At 40.7% G+C, this 21,050-nt stretch overlaps 1 protein-coding gene across 4 annotated transcripts in view; it reads right to left on the bottom strand.

Moving 5' to 3' along the window:
* scn8ab (sodium channel, voltage gated, type VIII, alpha subunit b) overlaps nucleotides 1–21,050 on the bottom strand; it is a 52,283-nt gene that overhangs the window by 27,480 nt on the left and 3,753 nt on the right. For 3 of the 4 annotated variants that reach the window (XM_037101450.1, XM_037101452.1, XM_037101451.1), the window contains exons 2-8: nucleotides 19,905–20,242; nucleotides 8,794–8,912; nucleotides 7,881–7,970; nucleotides 7,662–7,790; nucleotides 5,918–6,009; nucleotides 396–617; nucleotides 142–205 (exon numbers count right to left, since the gene is read on the bottom strand). In XM_037101450.1, the coding sequence (XP_036957345.1) occupies nucleotides 142–205; nucleotides 396–617; nucleotides 5,918–6,009; nucleotides 7,662–7,790; nucleotides 7,881–7,970; nucleotides 8,794–8,912; nucleotides 19,905–20,186 (998 nt within the window). In that variant the 5' untranslated portion in view covers nucleotides 20,187–20,242. Of the gene's footprint in view, nucleotides 1–141; nucleotides 206–395; nucleotides 618–5,917; nucleotides 6,010–6,287; nucleotides 6,380–7,661; nucleotides 7,791–7,880; nucleotides 7,971–8,793; nucleotides 8,913–19,904; nucleotides 20,243–21,050 lie in introns of all 4 variants that reach the window. The other variant, XM_037101453.1, reaches the window with a different exon arrangement.

Raw genomic sequence — 21,050 nt, 5'->3', positions numbered from 1 at the left:
AAACACCCAATGGCCCCTTGTTACACCACTGATGACCGCATCACAAGATGCTTAAAAAAACAACAGAGAAATTTGAGACATCTTAAAACATTAAGGCATAAATAAGGAGGCATGCATAGAGTGAATGAAGCACCAACTTACCCTGAGTCTGAACTATTTCCACATAGTAGAGCATCAAGCTGATTAGGGAGGAAGTAGAAATTTGCTATGGAAAAAAAAAAACACTTGCATTAGCCAGGGGGCAGAAAATGTCTGTGTAACCTTAAACAGTTCATTTGTCTGTTATTTCTTTCATATCAGCAATACAAAGAAAATGTTACATAGAGAAAAGAAATTGTGCGACATTTATGTAATCATGTGCAGGTAGTTGTCCAGGTGTCAAGGTAATCACTCACTGTCATTCATGATGTATTCGTCCCAATCAAACCCCCTGCTGCCATTTGCCAGGTACTGTTCAGTCATGTTGATTGGCCAGATAACACACTTCTGCCGCAGGTTCCCCATGAAGAGCTGCAGTCCAATCAGAGCAAAGACGCTGAGACAGAAGACGGTCAGGATCATCACATCCGACAGCTTCTTCACAGACTGGATCAGAGCTCCCACAATGGTCTTCAGGCCTGTCGATTAATATACACGCACACACAGACACGCAAATGTGCAGGTATACACATACATGAAAACAGGCAGGCTCACACACAGGTACATACGAGTTCAAAGCACACGCGCACACACACACGCACATGCACACACCCACACAGAGATAGACACAAATAAAAAGAATTGCAACTTTTGGCACTGCAAGAGCGCACAAGCTGAATTCAGAACTGACTGAAGTCACGCACCAAAAAAGTTAAGTTAGGTAACATATATCTAATCCTGTATTTAACCCTGTGCTGTGCAGGCTCTTACATAAATCTAAACTTGGCAGGCATCAGAATTTTCTTGAGCACCTACGCCGAGCACTACAAGGCATCGACACCAGTTTATAAGTTTATAAAACCAGTGATGTAGTCGGTGCTTACTGTTGTGCTGCTACTGTCGTTACCGCCCTGATATAAATCAGTAGTTCAGGCTGTTGTCTATTCTCAATTAATCATTCAGAGAGATGCTCAGCACACTGTGGGTATTTAGCGTTCAACCTATGATTGATGCACAAGATGCAGAGACTGTAATTTTAACACCTTAACAGTATGCTAAAATAACCCAAATTGACCAATACCGGCTCTGTTTTGATGTAAAGTTAGAGTTGGTTATAACTAATCATGCAGAAAGTAACAGGTTTATTGTTCAATTTTAAATGTAGCTGTTTGTTTTGCAGCTTTACCAGATGATTTTGTTGCACTGATGTTATATATCTTGGTTGACTTTTAATCATGTATAAATGTTCACCATATTATCATACAAATGTAAATAGGTAATTTCTAAAGGTTTATTTAATAAATAATAAATTGTCATCAATTAATAATATGCTACTGTACTGTAACAACATGATACAGCCTAGAGCAGAGACTTCAGAAAGAAAGCTGAGAACCCGTTTGGGAGTGAAAGATATTTAGCGTTGAAAGTGGAATTCTCTGATATCCGAAGATAAATAATGTAAGCGTGGTGCATAATGGTATTGTATTCTGATAAGGTAATAAAAAATGAAGCCTGTGTGTGTGAGTGTGTGTTGGTGAGGGAGCATAATATCTCCAGTTGTTGTCTGCAGGTACAACTCTGCAGCTCGGAAGAACCAAAAAATGCACTCACTGTTTTACCAGCTTTATTTCCTTTTTTCAGTATCATCACAGGCTGATATGTTTCTATACACTGCTATATTTGTTAATACTATTGGTTAAGAGAATGATTGTGACCAAAATAAGTCTTCTACTGGGTTAATGCTGTGCTGTTCGTGTGACATTAGGCTTAAAAATGTGTGGGCGTGAACAGAACCTGGAGCAAATATGCTTCTTGTAGTATAACAAAGACAAGGAGATCAGTCTAAACACCACTAAGGTGGTCATTTAGACGTATATACTTGATATTAAAGGCTCTGACTAACCTTTTTTGATCTCATCCTAAATTAACATAACATTCACTTGAGAGATTTTTGTATTTGTGTCTTTGTCAGTGCTATTTTCATTGCTTTGAAGTGGGTGTGGCTCAGCTGCAAATGTGTTAGGTCTTTATATTTAAACTGGGCATTACTGTCCTAATGAAGCAGATCAGATGAGTTTTTCCTACCTTTTGATTGTCACTTGTTAAGTTAAGACTGATGTTATAAATAAATGACTTGCATTTTGCCTTTTTCCCAAAACCCAACATAATAGAAAAGCCTCATTCTATAATAAAGTCGTCTCTGGAGATGTTATGGTGCAAAAATGCTCTAGAACTGACAACAAAAGTGTATTCAAACTCTAGATGTGGATATGCGATGTCGCAGTCTATACATTTTTGGTGGGACTGGTGCATTTAGTGCAGATTTTCAGGGGCTATCAACAATATATATCAACAATAATATAATATATATTTCTAGAAACATTTCATAAAATCAAAGACATTAATATCTAGTAGTTACTAATAGCACATTGATTTCACTATAATAGTGCATTCAAGTTGAACACAGATGTAGAGGTCACATTTGTTTGTTTTTTTCATAAAACACAAAACACCACAACAAGCACTGCAGCTGCATGGGATGTTCCATCAGAAAGACATATTTTCATTTTACTACCTGTCAGTGAACAGTTCTACAGAACTGTTTTATGGAAAAAAAAGCTTAATTTTCAAAAGCATTTTCCACAGAGGAAGAGCAAACAGCACTATAGCTGTGTTTAGGATCCATCTGGAGAAGAGAAATTGTATCGAGGGAAAACTATTCCCATGATACCCTTCACTCCTTGTGTCCATCTATGGGAACATTCCTCACTAACTGCAGTTTATAATTACACTGAATCCAACAGCTGAACGCAGCAGCACCACAAACAGCAAACAGCAAACAGCAAACAGCGTACAGAACCAGGCTCAGTCAAGGAAGCAGTAAGTGAAGAGGAGAAAGAAAGGACAGGCGAGGAAGAGGCTTGGGGGTTTCGAGGGGGGGCAATGAGAGGTGGCATGCAGGTCATTTAAACGCCAAGGCTGAAGGAATTGACTCTGTGTCAGCATCACCTGTCTGTAAACTGCAATGGTGACCTTGCCTTAACTGAAGTACCGTTCCCATCCCAGACACACCTTTTCTCCCTTTCTTGCAATGCTGGACGAGGCCACAAGCTTGTTTAGCCCAGAGCACAATTGAGCACCACATGCTGGAGGCTAGACTTAGTGTACTGTGCTGAGTGTGTTACAGTGTTCCCTGGGAAAAAAAAAAAGATATGTGCACATAATGCTGCTCACTGGAAGGAGTCACATGACCTCAACTGTAGAATGGTTGCTGAAAATCTGTCCTCCATGGTCACTGAATTATTCTCACAGAACCATTTAAGAACAATATTTGTTTTGATAATCCTTGTGCCAACACACATGTAAAAAGAGACAAATTGACAAATTGCAGGAATAAGATGCAGTCCATCTAAGAATACCACCTTGTCTGTCCAAAACCCTCATTGCGTAGAGGCGAGCAAAGTGACACTGAATTTGGAAAAAAGTTAATGGAGACCTTGAGCACAAATCTGGCAAAAATCTGGTGGTGGATGATATCTTACAGAAATATCGGATAATGACAAAATAATGAACAGGACGAAGTCTGTAAAGTCAAAACTCACTGTCATCTCCATGCGCTTCACCAACATAGAAGGCTGTCTCGACTTCCTTGAAGCCAATGAGGCACTGCAACTCAAACCCAAGAGATGAAACGCTCTAACAAAGAGTGACCTGGATTCAAGGGGGCGTCAGAACAACACGATTTTTGTGGGTTCCCCCCAATACTAATGGCCTCTCATTAATGATCCAGGGTATCAGTAATTATATTTACAAAGGGGCCAACAATAGACCGGACACGCCATTGCTTCTTGTAGGGCAGATGGACAGCCGCAGACAGCCATTATGGCTAGATTTCTGTGTGACCAGGTATTCAAAGGCAGTGAATGACAGGTGCCAGCTGTGCAGGCAATGTAATGAGATGCTGCATAAGTGCAGCATCAGATTTTTCTTGTGATGTTTATTAACCCCATGGTGATGGAGGAAATCGCAGAGAGTTTGATGATCTGAGGGGTATACTTGATTAGATCCCTATGACTGTTAAACTACAGAATATTCTACCACTGAGGTGGCAACAGAACACTTTCAATCATCTGCAGAGGTCTAGATAGACTACAGCCAATCAACCAAAGACATTTTATTCAGTACAATGTGACTCTAGTGAAGTTTAAACAGACTTGTTAGTGCCATCATCAGTTCAGGGTCTGCACGCACACAGGCACAGAGACCCACCCTGTCCCACCCATCGCACAAACGATCAGCTCATGAGAAAGAATGATCTCTCCTCTGGTTTGTCAGTAGTTAAAATACATGAACATCTACATTCAACCAATACTGACAGCAGTACCCGATAAAAACGTTCTTCGCTGTTACTTCTGGAACGGCGTTGCTGGATCTTTCCCCCACCAATTTCCCTCTACTTGGTATAACAATCACTTCTGCATCACACCATATGATGACTTTGAGGGAAATTAGTATTAGTAATCATGCTTTTAGGCAAAATGGAAGTTATCACTGTATAGACACATATCATCAGTTCATCCATGAGTCCAAGTGGACATTTGTGCCAGATGTAATGAAATTCACTCAAGGGATTCCTATGACATCACAGTCAGTTGAACGGGACAGGTATGGGGTCAGACTAACATCAGTTCATTCTTGAGTTAAAGTTTGTCCGTGCTAAATCTGAGGAGGTTTCCTGAAGGCCTTCCAGCGATATCGCAGCTGCCAGAATGAGATGGACAGACGGATGGGCGCAGAGTTATAAAAATGTCTACAAATCCCAGAACAAGACTAAGATCATAAATAGGGTAAATTGGACTCCATCTATAGACAGCACAAGGTGAAACTCAGAGACAGTCCAGACTGTTGGGGTGTTGAGGAAGTGATGGCACTTTTAATTAATCCTAATGTGTTTAATTGCTATGTCCTGTCCTTTTCTGTATCTTCAAAGATATATGGATATATGCTTTGTCTTTCTGTTTTTATTAAAGGGATAGGGTTAAACCCTAGGGGTAAAATGATATTAACTACTGGTCATAAAAGATATGTGTTGCTTATCTATGTTATCTATATATAATTTATGTTTCCCTTTCACTTCCAGGATGGACAAAGATCTTCAAAAAATAAATCTGATGCCTGACTCAAATAGCTCTTATAACTAAAGGATAACAAAACCCAAAAGAACATCCCTTAAAGCCAAACTTGTAAAAGCATGTGTCTCAAAGCTTCATGCAGCGTCTTTTAAATTAGGCTTGGCAGTCTCAGGGAATCAAATAAACAAGAAGGCAGTGTCAAAGTTTGTGAGAATTGGAATCAGTGTACAAAATAAAACTGATCTCAAACCAGATGTGCAAAGATGTGATGATCATTCTGACATTCAGCTCACTGGATAAAAATATCTCACCTCTTCTCCTACATTATCACATAGTTTTGGACATTAATTCCTGTTTCCTTTTAGGTAAATCTGTACAGACGAATGGCTGTTGAACACAGCCCAGCTGCCGATATGGGACGTTTGATATCACAAGACTGCCAGTAGACTGCTAAGCCTATCAAAAATGTATTGCTACCATTTTTGATCATCATAGAAACAAAAGTAAAACAAAATAATGTAGAAATTCTAAAACATCCTCTTTTTTTGAAAAAAAACAAACAAAAAAAACAAATGTTCAAGTATCAGAAATAAAAACAGGTAATAGATAATGTAAACTCAGCCTTAGTGTTTAAATGGGAGTCTCACCTGGAATGACAGAAATCGTTTTTAATGCTCGGAGAACCCTGAACGTTCTCAGCGCCGAGACATTCCCAAGGTCCACAAACTCTGTTATATATCTGTAACAAGGTAGGATGACACAAAACAGAACCCCATGACACACAACACACACGGTAACACCACACACACGCACGCATGTACGCGCAAGAGCACGACACCATCACCACCATTGAAGACCAGGAGGGGACACCATGGTGAGAGAGAGAGCGCCTGTCCAACCAGTGGGAAGAGAACGAAGAAGGAAGAGGAAGAGGAGAGAGGGAGTGAAACAAAACCACACCTAACATCAACCCCGGGACTCGCCCACCCGCAAACACAAACACCTGGACTGTCTTACCTGGGATAACTGAAATTGTTTTCAAAGCCCTCAGAACCCTGAACGTACGCAGAGCTGACACATTGCCTAGGTTTACAAACTCTGTTATATACCTGCAAGGTGGATCAAGATACAGTTACTCAGCAGCCATCCCGAACAGAGGAAAGAAAGAACAGATTGTTACATGATATATTAATGAGCATTGACATCATGATGTGGACTGAAGGCGCTGTAGGCCGCTGTCTATAGAACCTTTTTATCACCTAACATCATTAAAATCATGAATGTAGGATGACATGTTTTCAGCATCTCCAAATTTCTAAAGTTTTAGTAACCATTTAGGTTAGCCTGTCAGTCACACAGGCATGACTCTCTCATTCAATTGGTTATTATCATTTTAATTCAATTTACTGGTATGGTGTTGTGTATTTGCATTAAGGTTTTTGATTGTCTTTTAACTTCTCTATATAGTACTTTATCTAATTTTAAAATAAATTGAAAACCCACCTAAAATAGGTTCTATATTAATACATTATCATTATTATTCTTATTATGAGTAGTACCAGTAGTACCAGTAGTAGTGGTAGTAGTAGTAGTAGCAGTAGTAGTAGTCTTTACATGGCTGCAAACAGTAGGCAGTGCCACAAATCCATACCCAAAGAGGAGATGACATGAAATTTAATAACACACATGAAACACATTTTGAAAAGGGACGAGACACGTTTGGTGCCACCCGGTCTCAGAGCAGGTGTTGGGTAAGTTCAGCTTTGCGACTGTGGTGGCTCATCTCTATCAGAAGTTTGGGGTTAATGAGTTTGTCAGCAACTGCTATACTGAATTAAACCCAGTTTAAAAAGTATGATATATATTAGAGGGGTTGACTCACGCAAACAAAATGGTGTTCATCCCTCCACTGTAAAGCTGTCCCGTGGCAGTGTGTGTTTGTTGCTATAATGGCTAAATGTGTTGACAGGAATTGTTCTCTCAGGTTTGAGGGTTGTTCAGCATTTAGCAAAAACAACATTTAGATTGACAGTACTGTCCATCATAAAATATAAAGTAAATATTTTAAAATTATATTTGTTGTTATTTTAAAAAACAAACAAACAAAATTGAATTCAAAAAGTGAATCAGTACATTTCTAACTAACACTAAAATCTGTAATGACAAATGATTACTTAATTCTTTTGGTTGTGTTTTAGTAGTCTGTCTGGAGTCCTGTTACCATTTTGCCTTCCTTCTATCCACATGCTAAAATGTTAGCGTGTTATTAATAATGTTGAAATCCCCTTGTTTTGTTTCTTGCTTTTTCCTAGTTCATAGTTGCTATTGGTACTGTAGGTTTAAATAATTTTCTTTCTCTAATCCTTACTAATTAGGAGTTCAAATACTTACGCCATTGAGATGACCATGAAATCCAGCCAGTTCCATGGGTCTCTGAGAAAGGTGAAGCCGTCTATAGCGAAGCCTCTGGCAACTATTTTTGTGAGTGACTCAAACGTATAGATACCTGTGAAGGTATACCTTGAGAGGAAAGAGAGAATACAGTAAAATGGTGACAGATTCATAAAACAAGGACATGATGACTGAGAAGACACATGGATGTGTACTTACTCTACTTGTTTGGACCACTCCGGGGGGTCACTAAATGTCATGAATATACAGTTGGTCAAAATCGTACACATGATGATCATGCTGAATAATGTGGGAAGAAGGTAGTTAAGGAAAGTTTGGACAATGCTACAGTTTGACATCCAATGTATTTTAAAGGTGCAATATGAAAGAATTTCAGTTTATAACATTTTTAAAAAGTATTTAAATTATCAACAGAAAGTGAAGAACCGACTGTGTTGACGTTAAAATACTCCCCTGCTAGTCCAGCTAACAACACGGCTAACTGAGCTAACAAGCTAAGAGTAGCTCCAGTCATGGATCTATGAACAGAATGCAGTAAGCAGCAGTTAGCAGTTACTCTGGTGATATGCTGCTCCTACTAGATGGGAGATTGAATTTAAGGTGGCCCTTTCCAACGTATTACACCTTTAACACACCAACAACTCAATTCAAAAGCAAACATGTTTAATATACCGAAAAATCTGTTTTCATTCACTGTAAAGTAGAGCTGGGCAATACGGTGATATATTGTCATCATGATGTTAGACTACATAACGTCTTAGAATTTTGATATGGTTATATTGTAGATGGTGACAGTTCTACTTGTTCTATTACTTGTGTTTACCAACTTACATCCTCATTATTAATGACTAATTATCATAAATCTCACTGTGCTAATATTTTGTCAAGTAACAATACAAAACTACAATGCAAAGATTGTTGCAATATGGATATCGAGGAACAGTATTTGGTCGACAACATTGAGATATATGATTTTGTCGCCCAGTCCTAGCAATTATTAACTGAAACGTATAGATTCACATTGTGTAACAAAAATACTGCAGTATTATCTGAAGGCCATATCACTCAGCTCTACTGTTAAGTATAGAAAAAGAACAACTTGAAAGGATATGAATGTATCAAAATCTTAATAGCTATTCGCCTAAGTAGATTAAAAGGACTTAAGATGTACAAGGAGGGCGTGGCACTGAAGCGGAAGATTGTTTTCCCTTTGTTTATGACTATAAATGTCTGTGGAGAGAGAGAAAGAGACAAAGAAAGAGATAACAAGACAGTTAGAACATTTTTAGAACACATTATATGGAACATACTATTCAGTACACAGCCTGCAAACCATTGCGCTATCTTGTTCTTTTAAAAAAAAAAAAAAAAAAGGGAAGAGATGACTGGAGCTGATGTAAGTCCTGAGCTCACCTCTGAGTCATGGGGCACCACTGCATCGGTTTCCACTCTAACTACACGGCTGATTCTCACAGCACAGGTGACTCTAAATTTCATTATGAATACGTTCCCATTTTGAAATCTTACATCTTTCCAAAATACATGATTGACATGATACAAAGCACACTGGATAAACACAGTAGAGCAAAAAGGTATGGAAAGGGCTACGTAATCAGCAGCAGCAAGGACGCAAGACTATGTTTCAGTCCGCTGACATCACTCTCTCGGTGGCCAGCCACCCAAACGCCGGGAGTAACACAGTTAACACCTCTCTTCCTGGTTGCATCAGACGCGGAGCCTCTGTCATGGCAGCAGTGGCTCCGCGAGCTGCCTCAGAAGCAGCAGACAGGTGCACGGGAAGCGCTCCCCTCTTTGTGGCCAAATGACTCTCTTCGCCCAAAGTTTAAAGCTCTTACTGGAAGAGAACCGCAAATGCTGTCATCGATCAGGGGGCAGATCTGCTGACTCTAAGCTCTCAACAACCACTCCCCACCCATAAACAACAACTGGGCCAAGTGGGGCTGGGCACTGGGGTGAGGCAGCAGTGTGCGCTTGTTTGAGCGTACCCCACAAAGTGTGTTTGTGGATGTTTGTGCCTGATTTGGACCAAAAAAATATGGGGTCAAGATTGAGGAGTGTGAGCATTAAATGCAAATAAATGGCATACTTAATAACTTGTTACAAATGCTTCCTGTTTCTTTTTATTCCTGAAGGTCGTACATTTAACACTGCATTACTGACAGTCTATTAATGTGCAAAGAAAATTAAATTAAAATAGTGACTGTCCAGCTTATTTGTGGCGGAAGTACACAGAATAAGTAGGTAGTCTGACAAAGACTTCCAGGCACTCATAGGTGCTTTAAATGGAGTACATCAAGTTGTGGTGTGACAGGGTTTACAGTCAAACAACAACAAGGTCACATGACAAGGTCATGATCATTCTACCAATAAACAATATCACAGAGAGCAGCAGTATAAGTACAAATAATAGAAAAGGAAATATATGTATTACTTATGACATGATGTGCAAGTTCTGCCACTTTATACCACTTACAGTAACAACAAAATACCACCAAGATTACCAATATAAGTACCAAAAATATCACTAAATGTACTTATCTTAGCATTAGGACATGTGACTTCTATGACTTAATACCTCTTGCCAAACCAGAAATGTCAGCACAAATGTCTTATGTCTCAAGTGCAGTGACTAAACAGAGCAAAGGGTAAAAGACGACATAAGGACAAATGCAAACATATGCGAATAGCAAACAGTCTAACAGTGATGTAACTGCACAACACTACAGACCATGAAAATACTCGTATTATATACCAGCAATCAGATGTGTGATCTGGATGAGAATGTGTGAGGTCTGGATGCGTACACTGCTGTTTTTTTCCTTCTTCAGCACATCCCCCTCATGTGTATTTATGACACTGACAATGTTGTGCGCCAGTATTTACAGAAAACACACCGTGACCTGTACATAAACAGTGCTGAAAAACAATGAAGACATCAGTTGAAATCAGAAACAGCTTCTGTGAACATACAATATGATTTTAAAGACTTCAAAGTGATAAATACTGCGAAAGTGCCAGAAAGCCAACTCTATATTATCGTTTGCCCTGTTTATGTTCAGTGATATCACACTGGTGGAAAGGATCCATGTGTGACAGAGGCATTTGTCTTTAGTGTGCATGTGGCACCAGCAACTAGATAAACACGTACAACAGGAGTTCATGGTTCACACCACGGGAAACACTGGAGAGAAACGGTGTGGCGACTAGAAGTGTCCTGAGACGAGTGGTGTCCTGAAATCTAATTAAATTAAAAATAGGTGTCCGCAGTCTGGGGAAAGACAGAATGTATTCTCTGCATCAGAAGACTCCTCTCTCTCCCTCCCTTCCTCTCTCCCTGCTCCTTTTTGCCTATTGACTTCAAATATCCTCTCACCATTTTTCCTGTCACATTAAGAAAAGAATAATCAACATCAAACCAACAGGAAAACACAGGATCTCGTGTCCACAGGGTGAGTCTTTCTCCCAGAGGTCAAATGGAGCGTTTTGCTGACAAAGCCAATACTGTGTGTGGATGGAAGGAGGAGGAGGAGGTTGTAAAATAAGCAATATCTCATTAGCAGCTAATAGATGCCTCGCATGCATAACTATGTTGCATTGTTAGATCAATATGAAGCCTATTGCTTTGGACTCCTATGGTTACATAGGTTTTTGGAAAACTTTACATGTGAAGATGTCATCTTAATGAAAACATGTTTGCTTTGTCCCTATTGAGTCTGAATGTTAATGTCAGGGGACCATTTGGTATGTTGTAAAGTGTCATACTATAAAGTACAGCATATGGGTATTTATGAAAGATTCACAATTCAACTGAAGAGAGGCTCCAGTTACTTAATGAACTGTGTCGACTTGGAGGCAGAAAAAAATCTGCTGTTGATGCACACTTGGCAACCTGGCACGAGGGATGCGAATGTCAGGCAATTTCCTTAATTGATCGTCTGCCACATTAATAGATCTCTGATCAACCACTGAGAATACTAAAATACTAAATGTATGATTTCCCTTAGTGAAAGCTTCATTGATATGGGCTCTTTTCAGAGAACGATTAAAGCCATAAACTGAATAAAAACAAGTGAATTGGGAATGAGATATGGACTAAAATGTAATAATGGCAAAAATGTTAATGACACAAAGGACACGGGACTAAACACACAGGACACAAAGAGAGGACTAAACCATTCTTGCGTCAATAAAAAGAGCTGCAGTTTACTAACGCCTGTACCACGTAGAACAACAATATGAGCAGAAGAGGAGGAAGCTTCAGTGAACTGGATGAATGGAAATCTGTGGGCAATAGGTGGATATTAGTTTAGATGACCTCAAACATCATCCATGCTATCAAATTAATTGCCAATTTTTTTGATGACACTTAATTCAAAATTCTCTGAATCTGGCTTGTTAATGTGAATATTTTCTGGATTCGTGATTCCCCTTTATCTTGGGGTTGTGGACAGAACAAGATACTAATAATCATTGTCATTTATCAAAAACATGATAGAAAGATTAATGGATGATGAAAACAATCATTACTTGCGACCCTAAACGTGAGCAGCACCGTAACAGTGCTGTTTCCACCACGGGCTCAGATCGCAGTGTATTGTGGCACACTTAACAACATTTTTCCCAACTGAATGGACAGTCAACACTAGTCCAACCACTAGACACACCTACGCCTGCACACTGTTGTGGAATGCATATACTCTAGACTGAATCACTGTGATGTTGCGCTAACAACGACAGCCATTCCCTGACAGACATCTGGCGGTTGAGACACGTGAAACCAGATATATAGTGAAGCACAATGGTCCGACCTCTCTGACGTCTCAGCTTTCATTCACTGTGTAGCTGTGCAAGCGTCTTTGATATCTATCCAACAGCACTGTCTCAGACTGACTGCTAGTTTTGGTTAAACTCAAGCCGTCATAAAATAAAATAAGAAATAATCAACATCAGTAAAATATTTTGGCTACCGTGTGATGCAGGGTTTTCTACCTGAGTGATATTGTAAACAAACATTGTGATTGGTTCTATACTGTTGGTTAAGCTGTTCTTGATTATTTAAGTTCTGGACAGTGGTTCTTTGATTGATAATTTCCCTCAGTTTTATTAATTTCCAGAGACATTCAGTGAAGGTTCCCATGGAATAGGAGACACCAAATTCAACAATATGGCGCTAAAAGCTTATGCGTTCAACAAACACACTAAAATAGAATCAACATATCAGCTGTGTAGCACATTGGCAAGCTGAGGCGACTGAAAATGAGCTGTATCTATTTTCATATATTGTGTACAGTCACCATGGACCACCAAGCACTTCAAATGTAACACAAAGCAGGTTCCTTCACATAAAGTTAACGAGGACACACACACGCACATATCATTATAACACTGACCTGCCTACATAATTACAGAGTTAGAGCACACACACGAACAAATATGATAAATATACAACACAGCTGAGCAGGCCTCGCTGTAAAGAAGCCTTATTTGCTGCAAAGCTCCAGAAATGTTCCTAACTCTCCATAGAGTGCTTGAGAAAAAGGCACATATTCAAGAATCAGGAGGCAGAATGCAGCTGCAAGGACAGTGTTTGTGTGTGTGAGTGTGTGTGTGTGAGTGTGTGTGTGTGTGTGTGTGTGTGAGAGAGAGAGAGAGAGAGAGAGAGAGAGAGAGAGAAGAAGAATAGTGGAGCATGTGGAGAGGGGGCTTGCAGGGGTATGGGACAGCCGCAAAGAGAGCCGAAGAGAGGAAGAGCTGAGGGGGTGGAGGGGGAGTGATGCAGAATAGAAAGCCTGAGAGCTGCAGAGGGGAGAGAGGCAAACCTGAGATGGATGGGTAGATGGAGGAAGGAAGAGCAGGAATTGGGTAGGCATGCAGCAGAGAGAGAAACGGAGGAGGAGATGAGGAGGAGAAGAGGGGGCAGAGAATGACAGAGATCATAAGGAGGGGTTTGTGGTGCATCCTTTGGGGTGCTTTCACACCTAACCCGTTTGGTTCGGATAAAACAGACCCTGGTACGCTTTCCCAGTTAGTGTGGTTCATTAGTGTGAAAGCTGTCAGTCGAACCCTGCTGCAAACCAAACAACCGGAGAGCGAACGCTTGTAGAGGAGGGTCTTCCACTTCCAAGCAGACTCTGCTGCAGTTCAGTTGTGATGAGAATCAAGCGGACCAACCACAGGATTTTTGATAACAGACAAGGAATTTTAGCTTAATCTGTATTACTACTAAATCCTTCTGCTGATCATGAACTGTCGAAGAAGTGATCTTATAATCTCTTTATGTAAAATCATTTCATGGTGGCACATATGCACTTCAGCGCAGGTATTTTCCCTTATTAATAGGTCAAAAGCTTATAAAACTGCTGCGTTGTATCCTACTCCATGTCCTGTGTCAGTTCATTAAGTCCATTAAAAACTGTGTGACAGCAATCCCACATGAATAAGCCATGGAAGCCTCCTTTCTATCCTGTCTCTGCCTGTTAGTCATTATTCATAACATGAGGTTGCAGTCTACAAATTCTAATAATGCTAACAACCACTCATCAGAAGCACTAAAGTGCTGCATGAACTGCTGTGGAGTGTGATTTCTCCATGTGGGTCAGGACGGTGTACTAATGATGCAGGGTGACAAACTGTTGAATAAACAAGCCACCTATCATCTTGCCTTGGTCTGGACCAGACGAAAACACCCCTGAATCATCCCAGGACCTCAGTCTGACACAGACCAGTCCCGAGACAATAGACCTATTAGAAGATGGCCATAAACTCCAAGCCTGAATGATTTGCGAAAACAACAAATCCATTCTTAATTGAAAACTCTGATAATCTATTAATCCTTCAAGGCCTTCATCAAGAAAAAATGGACCAAGCGTTTGCTGTTTCCTGTTTTAGTTTTTGCCTCTTTTCCATGTTTTATATCGTTGCAAATCAAATACCTTTGGGTTATGGACTGTTGGTTGAACTAAACATATAAATAACAATATTTTAGTCAACATGATGTCAGAATAACTAGTAGTGCCATTATGTTCTATAATCATTTTTCACATTCCAATTCTAATGTCTGAATATTCTCAAGAATCAAAAGGTCATTGCTCTTAAAAGGGTGTACTTCCATTATTAGGTTATTATATTACCATTATGTCAGTGGCAAAAAAAAAGGTCTCAAAATGACAATGAAACCGTTTATTGCAATTATTCCTGGGACAATACAACGTCTGAGAAAAATAAGTTATTGTGACTGCAAAATAATTGTTGGCTAGAGCCTCAAACAACCTTCATAAACCGTTAGATACTCCAAAACAGAGCTTTAACATAAGATTTAAAACATATGACTTCATGAGCCGCTTTGCAGAACTGGAAAGAGAATCCTTAACACACACATTTACCATGTGCTGGATTTAGCTCATTCTGGAATGAGTACCTTGTATTGAGTAAGAGCATCTTGATTCAATTTACAGACAAACAAAAATACAGACAGTAAGTCGTACTGTTCACTGTGAAACGTTCACTGCAGTGAGGCCTGTTATGTCTCCCCTAAATAAGTAGGACTGCAAACTAATTTCCCTGCATATTATACCATATCAAAAAAATGCGTCATCCTACTTCGTCACCTGTATGTTGTGCTGCAAAACCCCACTTTCCTTTCTCCTTACCCCACCCTCCTTCTTTAAACCAGCCCAGCTAGCAGTGGAAGCACACTGAACCCTCCCCACCCCACCCCCTCCTCACTCAGCCCAGTACAGGAGGATGCTGTGTCATCAGAGACTGAGGACTCAGACAGAGCACTAAAGCCTGGCCCTCGCTCTAATTTACTACACCCTGAAAAAAAAAAAAAGAGCGCTGGAGAGCAGGCAGCGGAAGGGAGAGGGGAAAAGGAGAGTAATGGACACACAGACGGAGATGGTGGAAGAGAAACATAATGTAACGGTGTGTACAGTGCTACATGGTGAGAGTCAGAGGCTACTGCTGCTTTAACCACGAGCTCCCCTCGTGCACTCACCAGCAGCCTGAACAGAAATGACTCCTGTGATAACACGGCCAACGAAATGCCACAATCAGGAAGAGAAAGTCGCTTCTGCGTCGACAAAACCCGAAAGCAGTTCAGACTACAGCAGCCAATTTTGAGCTGAATCATCTTAACACAGATGTGTGCACGTGCACGGTGTGAGCTAAAAAAACGCCAGAATGTCCTCCATCCATCCAGTCCCGCTCTTCCTGTATGACCACGGCAGCTTTAACATTGCCTAATCGCATCAGACATTTGAAAAGCCCAGGCAGTCCTCTCCCCATCACAGGGGAAAACAAGAACTGCAACGCTGCATTTCTCTTCCTCACCACTGCCCCCTCTTCCTCCCTTTGATGCATGAGTGCTGTGATCAGGTTTCCTGCAGCTGACGGTAACACGTACACACACACACACACACACACACACACACACACACACACACACACACATTCATTGACATACAGTGCGATGGTGAGCGATAGAATGACCGACGCTCGAGTAGAGGAGACAAGCAGCCTGGAAAGGTGAGGACAGAAAGAGGAGGGATTGATGCTAACTATGATTGCGATTCGAGGCACCTCCTCAGGAGTGATAAAGGACAAATACATTAGTGGATTAGGAGAACGATTGATATGAATAGTAGTAAGATGGGAAGGGAAGATGAGGCGATAGTCTGTGACTCTCACTGAATTTGCTGACATGGGTGGGTATGATGAAGTTAGCAGATCTTGACTAAGCAGAATGAAGAGAAGGCAGAACCTAAGCAGTCGCGTAAACGTTAGATGAACTATTTAAGTGGCAGTCTAAAAAGCTGAGTACCACTTCCTTCCCTTTTGAAATTCCCTAAAAAATGTTGTTGAGAATAAAAGACTCTAGCTGGGATGGAATTTGGGTCTATGTGATCACTGCAACTACCTTCCCAAGTCATGGAATGATATATCTTGAAATGAGAACAATTTGACAATAATTAGCTAAACTGTCAAATTCCAATGAAGCCCATTTTTATACTTCTAATAGATCTAATCCTAATGCTCATGCTTGTTATCAGACAATGATAATCTATAAAACTGTGTCAATTGTTAAACAATTCTGATTTTAAAAAAAATTGGATATTTCTAGATCATGTATTTCTTGTTATGAAATGTAACCCCGGCATACCAATAATATAGATGTTATCACATTTCACAACTCCTGCCAATAACAATTTGAAAAAAGATGAATTTACAGGATGTTTGCAATGTATTTTCTGAGGTTCCTGGCAGCTTGTGAATGTGTTTCTATATGACTTATCATAATGAATTATTTCAAAAACTAAATAAACGTGCTGTTTTCATCACTTAGAGACGATAAAGAGAAAGATTTAGTGACCTTTCTAGATCTGATTTATGACAATTGAACCATTTAATCAGATTTAATGCAGATGATTGCCATTTGTGTTGAAAGGTTTTAAACATCAGTTAACTTGGTATCCAACACAGGCTCCATTGAGATACTATGTGAGTGCAAATATTCATCACAGAGGCTAAAGACCTGAAAACAGATGAGAATCTTCAGTGCCGTCATTTTGTAAATGACCGTAAATTAAAAATGTCTGGTGGCTGAGCCGGTCTGATTTATGTGTAATGCATTGTTTCTTACATAAAACTATATAAGAGATGAATGCTTTGACGCGATGTTCATAAAACTTGCAAATCTTGCAAAGCATCATGATGTCAGAAATACTGAAAAGCCTTCCATGTTTTTACTCATCTGGGTGAGCTTTTATGTAAGTTTTTCTGCACAGAGCCTAAGTTGCCGATCCGTGAAGCTGGGTATACATCGTACAGTTTGAGCCCGTCCCTGACCTGGTTTTTGAGCCGCATGACTCATCTTTCCGTCGGACTAAAATGCGGCTTTGTTAGGCTCGATTGCCGTGCAATGTATGGGGGGCATGGACCAAACAAAGTATGATTTTTGGACATGTCAGAAATTTAGTTTGCCCATTGTCAGGCTCTCACATAGTTGAAGCAGTGCCATGAGTCGATTCCCCAAGGTCGGTACTTTTTTCTCACAGAGCCTGCCTGAAGTGGCAAAAAGAGAATCTGAAAGAGCCCACGGTGACATGGGGAGGGAAAATAAAGAGGCCGGGTGCCAGGTTGGTCAAGCAGTAGCAACAGAAAATGTGCCTCTCTTGTTTCCTCAGTGAGCACATACACTGAGAGCTGTGCATCTCACACGATTTATTCGTACTGTATAAGTTTGGGTTAATCAACATTTTTAAAACTGTATGGTGTATTCAGAGCTCTAATCAACTTTCCAAAAACATTATTTTAAAATAAACCTGTCATGTTTGGCTGAGACAATAAAGAGGCGTGTGAGACCATGATAAACAACTCTACTGCAACTTTCCTTGAATCACCAAAGTGAGACGCCGCAGAGGAAAGTAAGAAGAGGTGAACAAGTATGCACTGGGCATAAAGTGGGGAAGGATAATAAGACAAGAACGCAGCCCTTCCTGTGGCCACCACTGAACTAGTGCTGTGGATCAATAGATCACAAAAGGCACATATACTTGATCGTTTCATGTGCCCTATGAGGGACTGCTGCTGGCTGAGAGTGCCAGACCTGCTGACTGGGCTTCTTGCTGCTGCACAGGCCGCGGATTCTCTTACACATTATCACCGCCGCCGCACAGGAGACTGGCTACTCCACCCATCTACACAGCTGAGGGTACTACAGCGTTCTCCTGCCCTTTGCTGCTTTCCCCATTAGTTCCTCTTTTGCCTGGGCAGAGCCACAGTGCTGGAACAGCCAGGCTAGTGTTTTGTGGTGTGGGACAGCGGACTAAAATATGTCGCCTGCAATTAATTTAAAAAATGCATCAACTGCAGAGAAAATGGGAGACAGAGTTTTGTGGCACAAAAGAGAAACCACACCATGATCTTCAACAATAGTAAAACATTTTTTAGAAGCTTCAAATCTCCAAAAGCTGCTGTGAGATACCAAACAAGTCCTACAGAAGAAATAGATGTGGTTCTGGGGAAATTATCCGTACGAACACATGGTTGCAGCGCTTGAATAACTGCGTTCAAAATGTGTCTACATACACAAAACGGGGCTGTTGCTCTGTTATATTTTTGTCCTTGTTTGCCTCAGAAACTGTGGTTTAAACTGCACCTGTGGTTCAAAATGAACCTGAGTGCTGTGTCCTGAAGGTTTCCAGTGGAAAATGTGAAGATTGTAATGCCAAGTATAATGCAGATGACAATAACACAAGTAACAGCACAGCAGCAAAGATAATATGATGACAGTAATAAGTTCTCTGCCCCAGGGCGTGCTGGCTACATGATTATGGGGTTCTCCGACACACCTGCGTTTGGGCGACAGTTGGGCAGCAGTTCAGCAGAACCTGCGCTCATTCTGTTCTCAATTGGTTCCGGTTTTGCACAGCGCTGCAGTTTAAGCCTCTGCAAATTCCTGTTTTAACTGGACCTGTTCTAAACTGCAGCTCAGTCAGTCAGACTGTGAGTGAGACAGCATCAGCCCCAATATACAATTGACACTAAATTATTACTCGACTGCGCTCGTGAAAATAAACAGACAGCGCTCATACATCATGCATGTCATCTGAAAGTGTGTTTCGTCACAGAGGAATACAATTAGCTATAGCACGGAGGGCGTACAAACAGGAAGGTGAGTTTGTCATCCCCTCCATCTGTTACATCATCTTCACCATGCATTAGCACAGATAATTAATCAACGCCGCAGAAAACCTTTACGAGAATCACCCCAGCCCGACAACTGCATTCCTGCAGTGTTGCAAGAGCAGAGCGAGATGCGCTTTGACCGCACAGGTGTAGTAAAAACACCCAGAGGCCTCGCATGATCTCCTGTGTGCCCTAATAATACAGTGGCTGTCTCTAAGCCCCAGCAGCAGTGACTAAAAAGTACTCAAAAGCTCTTAAATGCCTCAAGGTCGTCTTTGCTGTTATGAACTCCCTAACTCTGTAGAGAATACAATCACCTCCATTTTGACTGAAACTGATATGAACCCTGACTCCGCAATGACAGTGGATTTCATTTAACATATGTGTTCTGAATGATTAGTTTACAATGTTGATCAGTTCCACATTAGAGTAGAGAAAAGAAAAGATGCTACTGAACTGACTGCCCGGCTATCTATACGTTTGGCGGTGCAATTAGCCTGTGTGTCTACTCACTTTCTTGTTCAAATAGAACGGATCCAAGTCCTCCAGGGGCGTGGCGGCCATTCCAGGAGGAACATCGCCGTAGATGAAGGGAAGGCTCTTCCCAGCCTCCAGGTCACTGTTGGGCTTCTGCTCATTCTCGTCAGACGTGTCGCGGTGACTACTGTCCGACCTGGGCTTGGGTGGCTTCTTGTTCTTCTCTTCATTGATGCGCTTCTCGATGTTAGCGAGCGACTCCGGGGTGAATTTCTTGAAGCTGTCAGGTCCTGGGGGTGCAAGAAGGGGTGCGGCCATTTTTTCATCCTGCGGCTATTTCCTCTTTATTTGTTTTCCATCCCCGACATACAGCTCTAAGAGGAAGAGAGGGACACAGAGTGAGAAAGTGAGGAAGAATGTGCAGAAGATACAACAAAATGAAAACAGAAGAATAGCAAGTAACAACATCCTTTAGAATAATAATTTAGTTTTAGTTTGTTTGTTTTTTTAAATCCAGGGTCATTTAATTAATAATACTGACTGAGAAACAAAAGGTGATAATTAAAATGGTTGCCATATACATATGTTAGACCAGTTACTTTGCAGCCCTTTGTCAGCTTCTCTCAAAAGCCTAACAGATAAAATTTACTGGTTCTGCCAGAGAACGCAAACAAAGCAAAATAAAGCCAAAAGTGCAAACACTTGGAACATGGGCCAGTAGGCACTATTTCTGCTCCCTCCATCACCTTAATGACTAAAGCACTGATCCTTTATCCCCCAAAAGCTAAACCCAGGTACCCAGCACAGTACAGTGAACAGTATTAAATCTCCTTTTGCAAAGAGTTGAGTTTTCTCTGTTCGTGTTTAAGCTCACACATGATTGGCTCTTTATCCCACCAGGAACTCGCCTGTCTGAATCTCTCCTTAAAAAGTGTTTTACATGACATTTTCTCATTACATTTCCTTGGTATCTAAGAATTCAAAAAGGCAACACTTGCCATATGATGTGTGTTAGTACTGCTGGTCTCACTGACCTAGAACATCCAGGTCTGCAGCCCTAAGCAGCTCCAAGAACATTGTTTTGGCTTGAAAGTCTAATCCACATATTCTTTTTTTTTCTGATATGCTCCCTTACAAAAATGTCACATTTGAAAATCACAATTTTCAATTACATTCCACATT

Source organism: Acanthopagrus latus, chromosome 6, assembly GCF_904848185.1.
Source record: "Acanthopagrus latus isolate v.2019 chromosome 6, fAcaLat1.1, whole genome shotgun sequence".
Classification (NCBI taxonomy): Eukaryota; Metazoa; Chordata; class Actinopteri; order Spariformes; family Sparidae; genus Acanthopagrus; species Acanthopagrus latus.
The sequence above is the reverse complement of the archived record's forward strand: the minus strand, read 5'-3'. Positions and strand labels throughout refer to the sequence as shown.